This window comes from Pristiophorus japonicus, unplaced genomic scaffold (assembly GCF_044704955.1).
Source record: "Pristiophorus japonicus isolate sPriJap1 unplaced genomic scaffold, sPriJap1.hap1 HAP1_SCAFFOLD_1375, whole genome shotgun sequence".
Lineage (NCBI taxonomy): Eukaryota > Metazoa > Chordata > Chondrichthyes > Pristiophoridae > Pristiophorus > Pristiophorus japonicus.
Window position 1 is genome coordinate 33,502 of NW_027251045.1, and position 16,048 is coordinate 49,549.

At 56.8% G+C, this 16,048-nt stretch overlaps 1 protein-coding gene across 1 annotated transcript in view; it reads right to left on the reverse strand.

The window, feature by feature from the left end:
- Positions 1-3: 3 nt before the first annotated feature.
- The window catches only part of LOC139242561 (arfaptin-2-like), a gene marked incomplete at its 3' end in the record, with an annotated part of 35,329 nt that continues 19,284 nt past the window's right edge, over positions 4-16,048 (reverse strand). Inside the window, exons 4-6 of the mRNA XM_070870421.1 lie at positions 5,931-6,049; positions 942-1,163; positions 4-91 (exon numbers count right to left, since the gene is read on the reverse strand). Coding sequence (XP_070726522.1) covers positions 4-91; positions 942-1,163; positions 5,931-6,049 — 429 coding nt within the window. The remainder of the gene's footprint in view (positions 92-941; positions 1,164-5,930; positions 6,050-16,048) is intronic.

Below are 16,048 nucleotides of genomic sequence, written 5' to 3' on the forward strand. Positions count from 1 at the left end.
TGCTGCAGACAAAGAAATTAACGGCTCCAAGCAGCGTCTCCCCGTTCTTGCACAGCAGCTTCTGGGTCTCCGCATTGTACCCAAACTCCTCCTGTGGGGGGAGAGACAGGGTCAGCACAGGGTACACCCCCCCCTCCCCAGGGCACACCCCCGCCCCTCCCCGGGGTACAACCCTCCCCCTCCCCAGGGTATGCCCCCCTCCCCGGGGTACGCCCCTCCCCCCTCCCCCAGGGTATGCCCCCCTCCCCGGGGTACACCCCCGCCCCACCCCGGGGTACACCCCTCCCCCCTCCCCAGGGTACGCCCCTCCCCCCTCCCTAGGGTATGCCCCCCTCCCCAGGGTACGCCCCTCCCCCCTCCCCAGGGTATGCCCCCCTCCCCGGGGTACGCCCCTCCCCCTCCCCAGGGTATGCCCCCCTCCCCGGGGTACGCCCCTCCCCCCTCCCCAGGGTATGCCCCCCTCCCCGGGGTACGCCCCTCCCCCCTCCCCAGGGTATGCCCCCCTCCCCGGGGTACGCCCCTCCCCAGGGTATGCCCCCCTCCCCGGGTACGCCCCTCCCCCCTCCCCAGGGTATGCCCCCCTCCCCGGGGTACGCCCCTCCCCGGGGTACGCCCCCCCTCCCCGGGGTACACCCTCCCTCTCCCCGGGGTACACCCTCCCTCTCCCCGGGGTACACCCCCCTCCCTGGGGTACGCACCCCCCTCCCCCCTCCCCGGGGTACGCCCCCTCCCCGGGGTACGCACCCCCTCCCCCTCCCCGGGGTACGCATCCCCTCTCCCCCCTCCCCGGGGTACGCACCCCCTCCCCCTCCCCGGGGTACGCATCCCCTCTCCCCCCTCCCCGGGGTACGCAACCTCCCTCCCCAATCCCCGGGGTACGCCCCTCTCCCCGGGATACGCCCCCCCCCCCCGCCACGCCCCTCACCCCCCAACCCTCGTACCTGCAGTTCGGGCGATTTCTGGCTGAGGTCGGAGAAGGCCTCCCCCAGGGCCCGCTGGGTCTGCACCATGTTGTAGAAATGGTTGGTGAGCGCTCGGGCAAGGCGCAGCACGTTCTCGTATTTCCTCTTGGTGTCCCGGAGCAGCTCAATCTGTGCTTCCAGCTCCAGGTCCACCGTCCGAGACCCCCGACCGAACCTCTCCGAGATCATCTGCTTCGTGCACTGGGGACACAACCGGAGAGTGTCTCAACACAGAGATACTCAGTACCTCGGGTACACACAGCGACTGCAGCACATGTACCCCACACCCCCTCCTCCCACACCCGCACCTCCACCCCCCACCCCCCGACACTCCCCAACACCTCCACACTGGGGTACAGTACTGGTGGGTACAGGTCTGTCACTGTATAACACTGGGGTACAGTACTGGTGGACACAGGTCTGTCACTGTATAACACTGGGGTACAGTACTGGTGGGTACAGGTCTGTCACTGTATAACACTGGGGTACAGTACTGGTGGGTACAGGTCTGTCACTGTATAACACTGGGGTACAGTACTGGTGGGTACAGGTCTGTCACTGTATAACACTGGGGTACAGTACTGGTGGGTACAGGTCTGTCACTGTATAACACTGGGGTACAGTACTGGTGGGTACAGGTCTGTCACTGTATAACACTGGGGTACAGTACTGGTGGGTACAGGTCTGTCACTGTATAACACTGGGGTACAGTACTGGTTGGTACGGGTCTGTCACTATATAACACTGGGGTACAGTACTAGTGGGTACAGGTCTGTCATTGACAGGGGTACAGTATTGGGGGTACAGGGTGTCACTAACACGGGGTACAGTATTGGGGGTACAGGTTGTCACTAACAGGGGTACAGTATTGGGGTACAGGTCTGTCACTAGCAGGGGTACAGTATTGGGGTACAAGTTGTCACTGACAGGGTACAGTATCGGGGTACATGTATGTCACTGACAGGGGTACAGTATCGGGGTGCAGGTTGTCACTAACAGGGGTACAGCATTGGGGTACAGGTTGTCACTAACAGGGGTACAGTATTGGGGGTACAGGTCTGTCACTGACGGGTACAGTATTGGGGACAAATGTTGTCACTGACGGGTACAGTATTGGGGGTACAGGTCTGTCACTGAAATGGGTACAGTATTGGGGTACAGGTTGTCACTAACAGGGGTACAGTATTGAGGGTACAGGTCTGTCACTGACAGGGTGCAGTATCGGGGGCACAGGTCTGTCACAGACAGGGGTACAGTATTGGGGTACAGGGTGTCACTGACAGGGGTACAGTATTGGGGGTACAGGTTTTCACTGACAGGGGTACAGTATTGGGGTACAGGTTGTCACTAACGGATACAGTATTGGGGGTACAGGTTGTCACTAGCAGGGGTACAGTATTGGGGTACAGGTTGTCACTGACGGGTACAGTATTGGGGGTACAGGTCTGTCACCGACAGGGGTACAGTATTGGGGTACAGGGGGTCACTGACGGGGGTACAGTATTGGGGGTACAGGTCCGTCACTAACAGGTACACTATTGGGGTACATGTTATCACGAACAGGGGTACAGTATTGGGATACAGGTTGTCACTAACAGGGGTACAGTATTGGGGTACAGGTATGTCACTAACATGGGTACAGTATTGGGGTACAGGTTGTCACTAACAAGGGTACAGTATTGGGGTACATGTCTGTCACTGACAGGGTACGGTATTGGGGGTACATATATGGCACTAATGGGTACAGTATTGGGGTACAGGTTGTCACTAACAGGGGTACAATATTGGGGGTACATGTATGTCACTAACAGGGGTACATGTTGTCACTAACAGGGGTACAGTATTGGGGGTGCAGGTCTGTCACTAACAGGGCTACAGCATTGGGGGTACAGGTCCGTCACTAACAGGGGTACAGTATTGGGGTACAGGCTGTCACTGACAGGGGTACAGTATTGGGGGTACAGGTATGTCACTAACGGGTACAGTATTGGGGTACAGACATGTCACTAACAGGGGTACAGTATTGGGGGTACATGTCACTAACAGGGGTACAGTATTGGGGGTACAGATTAACACTAACAGGGGTACAGTATTGGCGTACAGGTATGTCACTAACAGGGGTACAGTATTGGGGTACAGGTCTGTCACTAACAGGGGTACAGTATTGGGATACAGTATTGGGGTACAGGTTGTCACTAACCGGGGTACAGTATTGGGGGACAGGTCGTCACTAACAGGGTACAGTATTGGGGTGCAGGTCGTCACTAACAGGGGTACAGTATTGGGGATATTGGTATGTCACTAACAGGGGTACAGTATTGGGGGTACAGGTTTGTCACTAACAGGGGTACAGTATTGGGGTACAGGTTGTCACTGACGGGTACAGTATTGAGGGTACAGGTCTGTCACTAACATCGGTACAGTATCGGGGTACAGGTATGTCACTGACGGGGATACAGTATTGGGGTACAGGTTGTCACGAACCGGGGTACAGTATCGGGGTATATGCCGTCATTAACAGGGGTACAGTATTGGGGTATAGGTTGTCACTAACAGGGGTACAGTATTTGGGGTAAATGTATGTCACTCACAGCGGTACAGTATTGGGGGTACAGGTCTGTCACTAACAGGGGTACAGGTTGCCACTAACAGGAGTACAGTATTGGGGGTGCAGGTCTGTCACTAACAGGGGTACAGCATTGGGGGTACAGGTATGTCACTAACAGGGGCACAGTATTGGGATACAGGCTGTCACTGACAGGGGTACGGTATTGGGGGTACAGGTCTGTCACTAACGGGTACAGTATTGGGGTACAGATATGTCACTGACAGGGGTACAGTATTGGGGGTACAAATTGTCACTAATAGGGGTACAGTATTGGGGGTACAGATTGCCACTAACAGGGGTACAGTAGTGGGGTACAGGTTGCCACTAACAGGGGTACAGTATTGGGGGTGCAGGTCTGTCACTAACAGGGGTACAGCATTGGGGGTACAGGTATGTCACTAACAGGGGTACAGTATTGGGATACAGGCTGTCACTGACAGGGGTACAGTATTGGGGGTACAGGTCTGTCACTAACGGGTACAGTATTGGGGTACAGATATGTCACTGACAGGGGTACAGTATTGGGGGTACAGATTGTCACTAATAGGGGTACAGTATTGGGGGTACAGATTGCCACTAACAGGGGTACAGTAGTGGGGTACAGGTATGTCACTAACATGGGTACAGTATTGGGGGTACATGTCACTAACAGGGGTACAGGATTGGGGGTACAGGTTGTCACTAACAGGGGTACAGCATTGGGGTACATGTCTGTCACTAACGGATACAGTATTGGGGTACATGTTGTCACGAACAGGGGTACAGTATTGGTGTACAGGTTGTCAGTAACCGGGATACAGTATTGGGGGGCAGGTCATCACTAACAGGGTCAGTATTGGGGTGCAGGTCGTCACTAACAGGGGTACAGTATTGGGGATATTGGTATGTCACTAACAGGGGTACAGTATTGGGGGTACAGGTTTGTCACTAACAGGGGTACAGTATTGGGGTACAGGTTGTCACTGACGGGTACTGTATTGAGGGTACAGGTCTGTCACTAACATCGGTACAGTATCGGGGTACAGGTATGTCACTGACAGGGATACAGTATTGGGGTACAGGTTGTCACGAACCGGGGTACAGTATCGGGGTATATGCCGTCATTAACAGGGGTACAGTATTGGGGTATAGGTTGTCACTAACAGGGGTACAGTATTTGGGGTAAATGTATGTCACTCACAGCGGTACAGTATTGGGGGTACAGGTCTGTCACTAACAGGGGTACAGGTGGTCACTAACAGGGGTACAGTATTGGGGGTGCAGGTCTGTCACTAACGGGGTACAGCATTGGGGGTACAGGTATGTCACTAACAGGGGTACAGTATTGGGGCACACATCTGTCACCAACAGGGTACAGTATTGGGGTACAGGTCGCCACTAACAGGGGTACAGTATCGGGGTACAGGTTGTCACTGACAGGGGTACAGTATTGGGGGTATAGGTCTGTCACTGACGGGGTACAGTATCGGGGGTACACATTGTCACTAACAGGGGTACAGTATTGGGGTACAGACATATCACTAACAGGGGTACAGTATTGGGGATACATGTCACTGACAGGGGAACAGTATTGGGTACAGGTATGTCACTAACAGGGGTACAGTATTGGGGTACATGTCACTGCCAGGGGTACGGAATTGGGGGTACAGATTGTCACTGACAGGGGTACAGTATTGGGGGTACAGGCTGTCACTAACAGGGGTACAGCATAGGGGTACAGGGCTGTCACTAACAGGGGTACAGTATTGGGGGTACAGGTCTGTCACTAACAGGGGTACAGTACTGGGGGTACAGGTCTGTCACTGACAGGGGTACAGTCTTGGGGTACAGGTCTGTAACTGACAGGGGTACAGTATATGGGGTACACGTCACTGACAGGGGTACAGTCTTGGGGTACAGGTTGTCACTGACAGGGGTACAGTACTGGGGTACACGTCACTGACAGGGGCACAGTATATGGGGTACACGTCACTAACAGGGGTACAGTATCGGGGTACAGGTTGTCACTGACAGGGGTACAGTATTGGGGTACACGTCACTGACAGGGGTACACTATTGGGGTACAGATTGTCACTGACAGGGGTGCAGTATTGGGGTACAGGTTGTCACTGACAGGGGTACAGTATTGGGGTACATGTCTGTCACTAACAGGGGTACAGTATTGGGGTACACGTCACTGACATGGGTACAGTATTGGGGTACAGGTCTGTCACTAACAGGGGTACAGTATTGGGGTACACGTCACTGACATGGGTACAGTATTGGGGTACATGTTGTCACTAACAGGGGTACAGTATTGGGGTACACATTGTCACTAACAGGGGTACAGGACCAGCGGAGAATGTTGCCCTCCCACTGACCTTGTAGGTGTTAATGCCCCATTTTTTGACAATGTCGAACTTCTCCACGGCGATGCCTCGGGGAGGATCGTCGTTGCCCATCACTGGGCCGCTCTGCGATGGGTGAATGTTGCCGGACCCTGGAACAGAAGGCAGAGCGGGAGAGGGTCAGAGCCGTGAGCCAGACCACCCCTGCAGCGTGGCTCGAATCTGCCTGAAACAATGCGGCAGCTGAAACCCTGTGTGCACAGACTGGTCCGACCCTTACCCGCGACTGTCCCCAACATTGCCCACTGTGAGCTGCTTACCGTTGCCCACGGCAGTGCGAGCAACAGCTGCTGGCGTAACAGTGACAGCCCGCCAGTCATTTCCTGCCGTACCAGCTTTGGTTCCAGTTAGCGAGCAGAAATGAAGGAGGCAAGAGCGATCCGAGGTGGAACATGAGCAGAGGGTCAGCACGGGGAGGGGACAGAGGCAGAGTGCGGAAGTTTAACCGATCGCTGCACCCCAACACCCGCCAGCTCATGGGCTTTGGATCGGGCTCCCAGGATTGGTCAGTCCGTCACTGGCAATTGGGAAGTGGGTTGGTGTGTGGGGGGGAATTGGGACGTGGAACTGGGAGCAGCAGAGGTTGAGAGTGCCTTGGATGTAATTACAGGTTACAAGCCGTGCTCCTAGTCCCACTGACACTGCAGTCTCTCATTTCATTAAACCCACCAGGGCTCTGGATACAGTGAGGTGGAGGGAGTCAACTAATCAGCAACACTGCTACTGTGCAGTAAGGGTTAGAAATGATCACAGTCCCGGGGTAGAGATGAAAGATCAGCCAGGGTTCCTGCTCCTGATCACTGCCCAGTGACCCCTGGGTTATAGAGAGGGGGAAATCAGCCAGGGTTCCTGCTCCTGATCACTGCCCAGTGACCCCTGGGTTAGAGAGAGGGGAAATCAGCCAGGGTTCCTGCTCCTGATCACTGCCCAGTGACCCCTGGGTTAGAGAGAGAGGAAATCAGCCAGGGTTCCTGCTCCTGATCACTACCCAGTGACCCCTGGGTTATAGAGAGGGGGAAATCAGCCAGGGTTCCTGCTCCTGATCACTGCCCAGTGACCCCTGGGTTAGAGAGAGGGGGGAAATCAGCCAGGGTTCCTGCTCCTGATCACTGCCCAGTGACCCCTGGGTTAGAGAGAGAGGGAAATCAGCCAGGGTTCCTGCTCCTGATCACTGCCCAGTGACCCCTGGGTTAGAGAGATAGGGGAAATCAGCCAGGGTTCCTGCTCCTGATCACTGCCCAGTGACCCCTGGGTTAGAGAGAGGGGGAAATCAGCCAGGGTTCCTGCTCCTGATCACTGCCCTGTGACCCCTGGGTTAGAGAGAGGGGGCAATGAGCTAGGGTTCCTGCTCCTGATCACTGCCCTGTGACCCCTGGGTTAGAGAGAGGGAAATCAGCCAGGGTTCCTGATCCTATCACTGCCCGGGTGACCCCTGGGTTAGAGAGAGGGGGAAATCAGCCAGGGTTCCTGATCCTATCACTGCCCGGGTGACCCCTGGGTTAGAGAGAGGGGGAAATCAGCCAGGGTTCCTGCTCCTGATCACTGCCCAGTGTCCCCTGGGTTAGACAGAGGGGAAATCAGCCAGGGTTCCTGCTCCTGATCACTGCCCAGTGTCCCCTGGGTTAGAGAAAGGGGAAATCAGCCAGGGTTCCTGCTCCTGATCCCTGCCAAGTGACCCCTGGGTCAGAGAGAGGGGAAATCAGCCAGGGTTCCTGCTCCTGATCACTGCCCAGTGACCCCTGGGTTAGAGAGAGAGGAAATCAGCCAGGGTTCCTGCTCCTGATCACTGCCCAGTGTCCCCTGGGTTAGAGAGGGGAAAATCAGCCAGGGTTCCTGCTCCTGATCACTGCCCAGTGTCCCCTGGGTTAGAGAGAGGGGGAAATCAGCCAGGGTTCCTGATCCTATCACTGCCCAGTGTCCCCTGGGTTAGAGAGAGGGGGAAATCAGCCAGGGTTCCTGATCCTATCACTGCCCAGTGTCCCCTGGGTTAGAGAGAGGAAAATCAGCCAGGGTTCCTGCTCCTGATCACTGCCCTGTGACCCCTGGGTTCGAGAGAGGGGGGAAATCAGCCAGGGTTCCTGATCCTATCACTGCCCAGTGTCCCCTGGGTAAGAGAGGGAGAAATCAGCCAGGGTTCCTGCTCCTGATCACTGCCCTGTGACCCCTGGGTTAGGGAGAGGGAAATCAGCCAGGGTTCCTGCTCCTGATCACTGCCCAGTGACCCCGGGTTACAGAGAGGGAAAATCAGCCAGGGTTCCTGATCCTATCACTGCCCAGTGTCCCCTGGGTTAGAGAGGGAGAAATCAGCCAGGGTTCCTGCTCCTGATCACTGCCCTGTGACCCCTGGGTTATAGAGAGGGAAATCAGCAAGGGTTCCTGCTCCTGATCACTGCCCAGTGACCCCCTGGGTTAGAGAGAGGGGGAAATCAGCCAGGGTTCCTGCTCCTGATCACTGCCCAGTGACCCCTGGGTTAGAGAGTAGGGGGAAATCAGCCAGGGTTCCTGCTCCTGATCACTGCCCAGTGACCCCTGGGTTAGAGAGAGAGGGGAAATCAGCCAGGGTTCCTGCTCCTGATCACTGCCCAGTGACCCCGGGTTACAGAGAGGGAAAATCAGTCAGGGTTCCTGCTCCTGATCACTGCCCAGTGACCCCGGGTTAGAGAGAGGGAAATCAGCCAGGGTTCCTGCTCCTGATCACTGCCCAGTGACCCTTGGGTTAGAGAGAGGGGAAATCAGCCAGGGTTCCTGCTCCTGATCACTGCCCAGTGACCCCTGGGTTAGAGAGGGGGAAAATCAGCCAGGGTTCCTGCTCCTGATCACTGCCCAGTGACCCCTGGGTTAGAGAGAGGGGAAATCAGCCAGGGTTCCTGCTCCTGATCACTGCCCAGTGACCCCTGGGTTAGAGAGAGGGGAAATCAGCCAGGGTTCCTGCTCCAGATCCCTGCCCAGTGACCCCTGGGTTAGAGAGAGGGGAAATCAGCCAGGGTTCCTGCTCCTGATCACTGCCCAGTGACCCCTGGGTTAGAGAGAGGGGAAATCAGCCAGGGTTCCTGCTCCTGATCACTGCCCAGTGACCCCTGGGTTAGAGAGAGGGGAAATCAGCCAGGGTTCCTGCTCCTGATCACTGCCCAGTGACCCCTGGGTTAGAGAGAGAGGGGAAATCAGCCAGTGTTCCTGCTCCTGATCACTGCCCAGTGACCCCTGGGTTAGAGAGAGGGGAAATCAGCCAGGGTTCCTGCTCCTGATCACTGCCCAGTGACCCCTGGGTTAGAGAGAGGGGAAATCAGCCAGGGTTCCTGATCCTGATCCCTGCCCAGTGACCCCTGGGTTAGAGAGAGGCGAAATCAGCCAGGGTTCCTGCTCCTGATCCCTGCCCAGTGACCCCTGGGTTAGAGAGAGGGGAAATCAGCCAGGGTTCCTGCTCCTTATCACTGCCCAGTGACCCCCGGGTTAGAGAGAGGGGAAATCAGCCAGGGTTCCTGCTCCTGATCACTGTCCATTGACCCCTGGGTTAGAGAGAGAGGGGAAATCAGCCAGGGTTCCTGCTCCTGATCACTGCCCAGTGACCCCCGGGTTAGAGAGGGGGGAAATCAGCCAGGGTTCCTGCTCCTGATCACTGCCCAGTGACCCCTGGGTTAGAGAGAGGGGAAATCAGCCAGGGTTCCTGCTCCTGATCACTGCCCAGTGACCCCTGGGTTAGAGAGAGGGGAAATCAGCCAGGGTTCCTGCTCCTGATCACTGCCCAGTGACCCCTGGGTTAGAGAGCGGGGGAAATCAGCCAGGGTTCCTGCTCCTGATCACTGTCCAGTGACCCCTGGGTTAGAGAGAGAGGGGAAATCAGCCAGGGTTCCTGCTCCTGATCCCTGCCCAGTGACCCCTGGGTTAGAGAGAGAGGGGAAATCAGCCAGGGTTCCTGCTCCTGATCACTGCCCAGTGACCCCTGGGTTAGAGAGAGGGGGAAATCAGCCAGGGTTCCTGCTCCTGATCACTGCCCAGTGACCCCTGGGTTAGAGAGAGGGGAAATCAGCCAGGGTTCCTGCTCCTGATCCCTGCCAAGTGACCGTTGATGGAAAGTGAGAGAGGGCAGGATTGGATAATCAGATACTCCACATTGGAGCCGTGAGGGGGTCAGTCAGGCCCTTGGTTTGAAGATTTGAATCATGGGGACCAAGTGATTTAGACAGCAAAGTATAAAAGGTCAGAGAACGTAATATGAGCATTTGGGGGGGGAGGGGGGGGGGGGTGAGGGGGCGGAGCGAGGGGGCGAGGGGGGGCGGAGCGGAGCTGGGGGGACGGAGCAGTGGTGGCCGAGGGGGCAAGAGAGCAGAGCGAAGGGGGGTGTGGGCATGGTGGCGGACAGGGAGGGGGGAGGCCATTGCCTTGAGGCGAGGCGGAGGTCGGACGGGGAGGGAGGGAAGGAGTGGGGTGGCAGTGAGGGAGGAGCGAGGGTCTGGACGAGGCCATTGCCTTGAGGCGAGGTGGGCAGGGAGGCGGGAGCGGGCACCGTGTGTACCTGGCGAGATGTTGCCCTGACTGGCTATCCTGCTCGCTGCTGATCTGCTGGGTGAGATGAATACGCCCCACGGTGAGTGGGGAATCAGACGGGTGCCTGGAAACATCGAGTGGTAAATGGAGAGATGGAGGGAACAGGGTGAGAGAAACAGAAAAGAAACCGAGACATCAGAATGTGACACACAGAAATAATGCTGAGTGGTAACTGACTGGCTCAGTGGGAATAACTCTCCCCTCAGAGTCAGGAGGACATGGATTCAAGTCCTGCACTTAACTCTGCATCACATAATCCAGGCTGACTCTCCCAGGGTAGTACTGAGGGAGTGCCGCACTGTCGGAGGGGCAGTACTGAGGGAGTGCCGCACTGTCGGAGGGGCAGTACTGAGGGAGTGCCGCACTGTCGGAGGGGCAGTACTGAGGGAGTGCCGCACTGTCGGAGGGACGGTACTGAGGGAGTGCCGCACTGTCGGAGGGGCAGTACTGAGGAGTGCCGCACTGTCGGAGGGGCAGTACTGAGGGAGTGCCGCACTGTCGGAGGGGCAGTACGGAGGGAGTGCCGCACTGTCGGAGGGGCTTTTCTCAGATGAGGCATTAAATGCACTCGAGGAGGGTGCAGCTCGCAGGACATGTGCCAGCGAGGACAGACGGTGCCCTTTGCATTGCCTCACACATTGCTTGCCCTGCTTTGCATCGACTGCTGATACCCGGGCCGGGGGCAATTCTGTCCTCCGCCCAGCCCTCCATCAGCCCCAAGGATCGGTCTCCAAACTGTATTCGAATAACCAGTAACAAAACCAGTTTTAAATTTCCATCTGTGGCTCAATCCCAAAACAATGCGAGCACAAGTCAGTGAGAATGTGATCAGTGTTTAGTGACAGAACCGCAGCTGGGAGAGCACAGGAGGAGGCCATTGGGCCCATCGAGTGCCGGCCATGTGAATCAGGGCAAGCAGTCCCATTCCCCCCACCCTTTCCTCACAGCCGGCACATCTTTCCCCCACAAATATTTACCCAATTCCCCGTCTGAAGTTTACTATCGAAACTGCTCCCACCGCCCTTTCAGGCAGCGCGTTCCCGATCACAACAACTCGCTGCGTAAACACATTCTCCTCATCTTCTTCTCTGGGTCTATCGCCGATTATCGCCAATCGGTGTCCCCTGGTTACCCACCCTCGTGCCCCGGGGAACACCTTCTCTGTTTTACTCTGTCACAACCCCTCGTGGTTTTGAACACCTCGATCACCTCCCCTTAACCTTCGCTGTTCCAAGGAGAACAACCCTGGCTTCTCCAGTCTCTCCACATAATTGGGACCATTCTTGTAATCCCCGCTGCACCCTCTCCAAGTCCTTCACATCTTCCCTGAAGGGTGCTCCATCGAGGGGTGAACCAGGGACTTCGAAATGTTCAGCAGAACGTCCTTACTTCAACACTCCATGCCTTTGTTTATAAAGCTAAGGACCCCACATGCATTTTAATAGTTCCTCAATTTATCCTGCAATTCTACAGTTTCATATTATCTGCAAACTTTGAAATTATGCCCCGTATACCCAAGCCCCAGGCATCAGCACAGAGCAAGACAACTGCAGCAAGCACACATTAAAAGGAGACACTTCAGACTTGCTCCGCTCCTAAAGCACCGACTCTTACTGGGGTACAGTCCCACACACACTGACTCTCACTGGGGTACGGGTCCCACACACACGGACTCTCACTGGGGTACGGGTCCCACACACACTGACTCTCACTGGGGTACGGGTCCCACACACACGGACTCTCACTGGGGTACAGTCCCACACACACTGACTCTCACTGGGGTACAGTCCCACACACACTGACTCTCACTGAGGTACAGTCCCACACACATTGACTGTCACTGGGGTACAGTCCCACACACACTGACTGTCACTGGGGTACGGGTCCCACACACATTGACCCTCACTGGGGTACGGGTCCCACACACACTGACTCTCACTGGGGTACAGTCCCACACACACCGACTCTCACTGGGGTACAGTCCCACACACACTGACTCTCACTGGGGTATGGGTCCCACACACACTGACTCTCACTGGGGTACGGGTCCCACACACACTGACTCTCACTGGGGTACGGGTCCCACACACACTGACCCTCACTGGGGTACAGTCACACACACACTGACTCTCACTGGGGTACGGGTCCCACACACCCTGACCCTCACTGGGGTACAGTCCCACACACACTGACTCTCACTGGGGTACAGTCCCACACACACTGGCTCTCACTGGGGTACAGTCCCACACACACTGACCCTCACTGGGGTACGGGTCCCACACACATTGACTCTCACTGGGGTACAGTCCCACACACACTGACTCTCACTGGGGTACGGGTCCCACACACACTGACTCTCACTGGGGTACAGTCCCACACACACTGACTCTCACTGGGGTACAGTCCCACACACACTGACCCTCACGGGTACAGTCCCACACACACTGACCCTCACTGGGGTACAGTCCCACACACACTGACTCTCACTGGGGTACAATCCCACACACACTGACTCTCACTGGGGTACAGTCCCACACACACTGACCCTCACTGGGGTACGGGTCCCACACACACTGACTCTCACTGGGGTACAGTCCCACACACACTGACCCTCACCGGGGTACAGTCCCACACACACTGACACTCACTGGGGTACGGGTCCCACACACACTGACCCTCACTGGGGTACGGGTCCCACACACACTGACCCTCACTGGGGTACGGGTCCCACACACACTGACTCTCACTGGGGTACGGGTCCCACACACACTGACTCTCACTGGGGTACAGTCCCACACACACTGATTCTCACTGGGGTACAGTCCCACACACACTGACTCTCACTGGGGTACGGTCCCACACACACTGACTCTCACTGGGGTACAGTCCCACACACACTGGGGAAGGGAGGGCGGAGGCAAGGCGGAGGTCGGACGGGGAGGGAGGGAAGGAGTGGGGTGGCAGTGAGGGAGGAGCGAGGGTCTGGACGAGGCCATTGCCTTGAGGCGAGGTGGGCAGGGAGGCGGGAGCGGGCACCGTGTGTACCTGGCGAGATGTTGCCCTGACTGGCTATCCTGCTCGCTGCTGATCTGCTGGGTGAGATGAATACGCCCCACGGTGAGTGGGGAATCAGACGGGTGCCTGGAAACATCGAGTGGTAAATGGAGAGATGGAGGGAACAGGGTGAGAGAAACAGAAAAGAAACCGAGACATCAGAATGTGACACACAGAAATAATGCTGAGTGGTAACTGACTGGCTCAGTGGGAATAACTCTCCCCTCAGAGTCAGGAGGACATGGATTCAAGTCCTGCACTTAACTCTGCATCACATAATCCAGGCTGACTCTCCCAGGGTAGTACTGAGGGAGTGCCGCACTGTCGGAGGGGCAGTACTGAGGGAGCGCCGCAATGTCGGAGGGGCAGTACTGAGGGAGTGCCGCACTGTCGGAGGGGTAGTACTGAGGGAGTGCCGCACTGTCGGAGGGGCAGTACTGAGGGAGCGCCGCAATGTCGGAGGGGCAGTACTGAGGGAATGCCGCACTGTCGGAGGGGCAGTACTGAGGGAGCCCCGCACTGTCGGAGGGGCAGTACTGAGGGAGTGCCGCACTGTCGGAGGGGCAGTACTGAGGGAGTGCCGCACTGTCGGAGGGGCAGTACTGAGGGAGTGCCGCACTGTCGGAGGGGCAGTACGGAGGGAGTGCCGCACTGTTGGAGGGGCAGTACTGAGGGAGTGCCGCACTGTCGGAGGGGCAGTACGGAGGGAGTGCCGCACTGTCGGAGGGGCGGTACTGAGGGAGTGCCGCACTGTCGGAGGGGCAGTACTGAGGGAGAGCCGCACTGTCGGAGGGGTAGTACTGAGGGAGTGCCGCACTGTCGGAGGGGTAGTACTGAGGGAGTGCCGCACTGTCGGAGGGGCAGTACTGAGGGAGAGCCGCACTGTCGGAGGGGCAGTACTGAGGGAGCGCCGCACTGTCGGAGGGGCAGTACTGAGGGAGTGTCGCACTGTCGGAGGGACGGTACTGAGGGAGTGCCGCACTGTCGGAGGGACGGTACTGAGGGAGTGCCGCACTGTCGGAGTGCCGCACTGTCGGAGGGGCAGTACGGAGGGAGTGCCGCACTGTCGGAGGGGCAGTACTGAGGGAGTGCCGCACTGTCGGAGGGACGGTACTGAGGGAGTGCCGCACTGTCGGAGGGGCAGTACTGAGGGAGTGCCGCACTGTCGGAGGGGCAGTACTGAGGGAGTGCCGCACTGTCGGAGGGGCTTTTCTCAGATGAGGCATTAAATGCACTCGAGGAGGGTGCAGCTCGCAGGACATGTGCCAGCGAGGACAGACGGTGCCCTTTGCATTGCCTCACACATTGCTTGCCCTGCTTTGCATCGACTGCTGATACCCGGGCCGGGGGCAATTCTGTCCTCCGCCCAGCCCTCCATCAGCCCCAAGGATCGGTCTCCAAACTGTATTCGAATAACCAGTAACAAAACCAGTTTTAAATTTCCATCTGTGGCTCAATCCCAAAACAATGCGAGCACAAGTCAGTGAGAATGTGATCAGTGTTTAGTGACAGAACCGCAGCTGGGAGAGCACAGGAGGAGGCCATTGGGCCCATCGAGTGCCGGCCATGTGAATCAGGGCAAGCAGTCCCATTCCCCCCACCCTTTTCTCACAGCCGGCACATCTTTCCCCCACAAATATTTACCCAATCCCCCGTCTGAAGTTTACTATCGAAACTGCTCCCACCGCCCTTTCAGGCAGCGCGTTCCCGATCACAACAACTCGCTGCGTAAACACATTCTCCTCATCTTCTTCTCTGGGTCTATCGCCGATTATCGCCAATCGGTGTCCCCTGGTTACCCACCCTCGTGCCCCGGGGAACACCTTCTCTGTTTTACTCTGTCACAACCCCTCGTGGTTTTGAACACCTCGATCACCTCCCCTTAACCTTCGCTGTTCCAAGGAGAACAACCCTGGCTTCTCCAGTCTCTCCACATAATTGGGACCATTCTTGTAATCCCCGCTGCACCCTCTCCAAGTCCTTCACATCTTCCCTGAAGGGTGCTCCATCGAGGGGTGAACCAGGGACTTCGAAATGTTCAGCAGAACGTCCTTACTTCAACACTCCATGCCTTTGTTTATAAAGCTAAGGACCCCACATGCATTTTAATAGTTCCTCAATTTATCCTGCAATTCTACAGTTTCATATTATCTGCAAACTTTGAAATTATGCCCCGTATACCCAAGCCCCAGGCATCAGCACAGAGCAAGACAACTGCAGCAAGCAGACATTAAAAGGAGACACTTCAGACTTGCTCCGCTCCTAAAGCACCGACTCTTACTGGGGTACAGTCCCACACACACTGACTCTCACTGGGGTACGGGTCCCACACACACGGACTCTCACTGGGGTACGGGTCCCACACACACTGACTCTCACTGGGGTACGGGTCCCACACACACGGACTCTCACTGGGGTACAGTCCCACACACACTGACTCTCACTGGGGTACAGTCCCACACACACTGACTCTCACTGGGGTACAGTCCCAC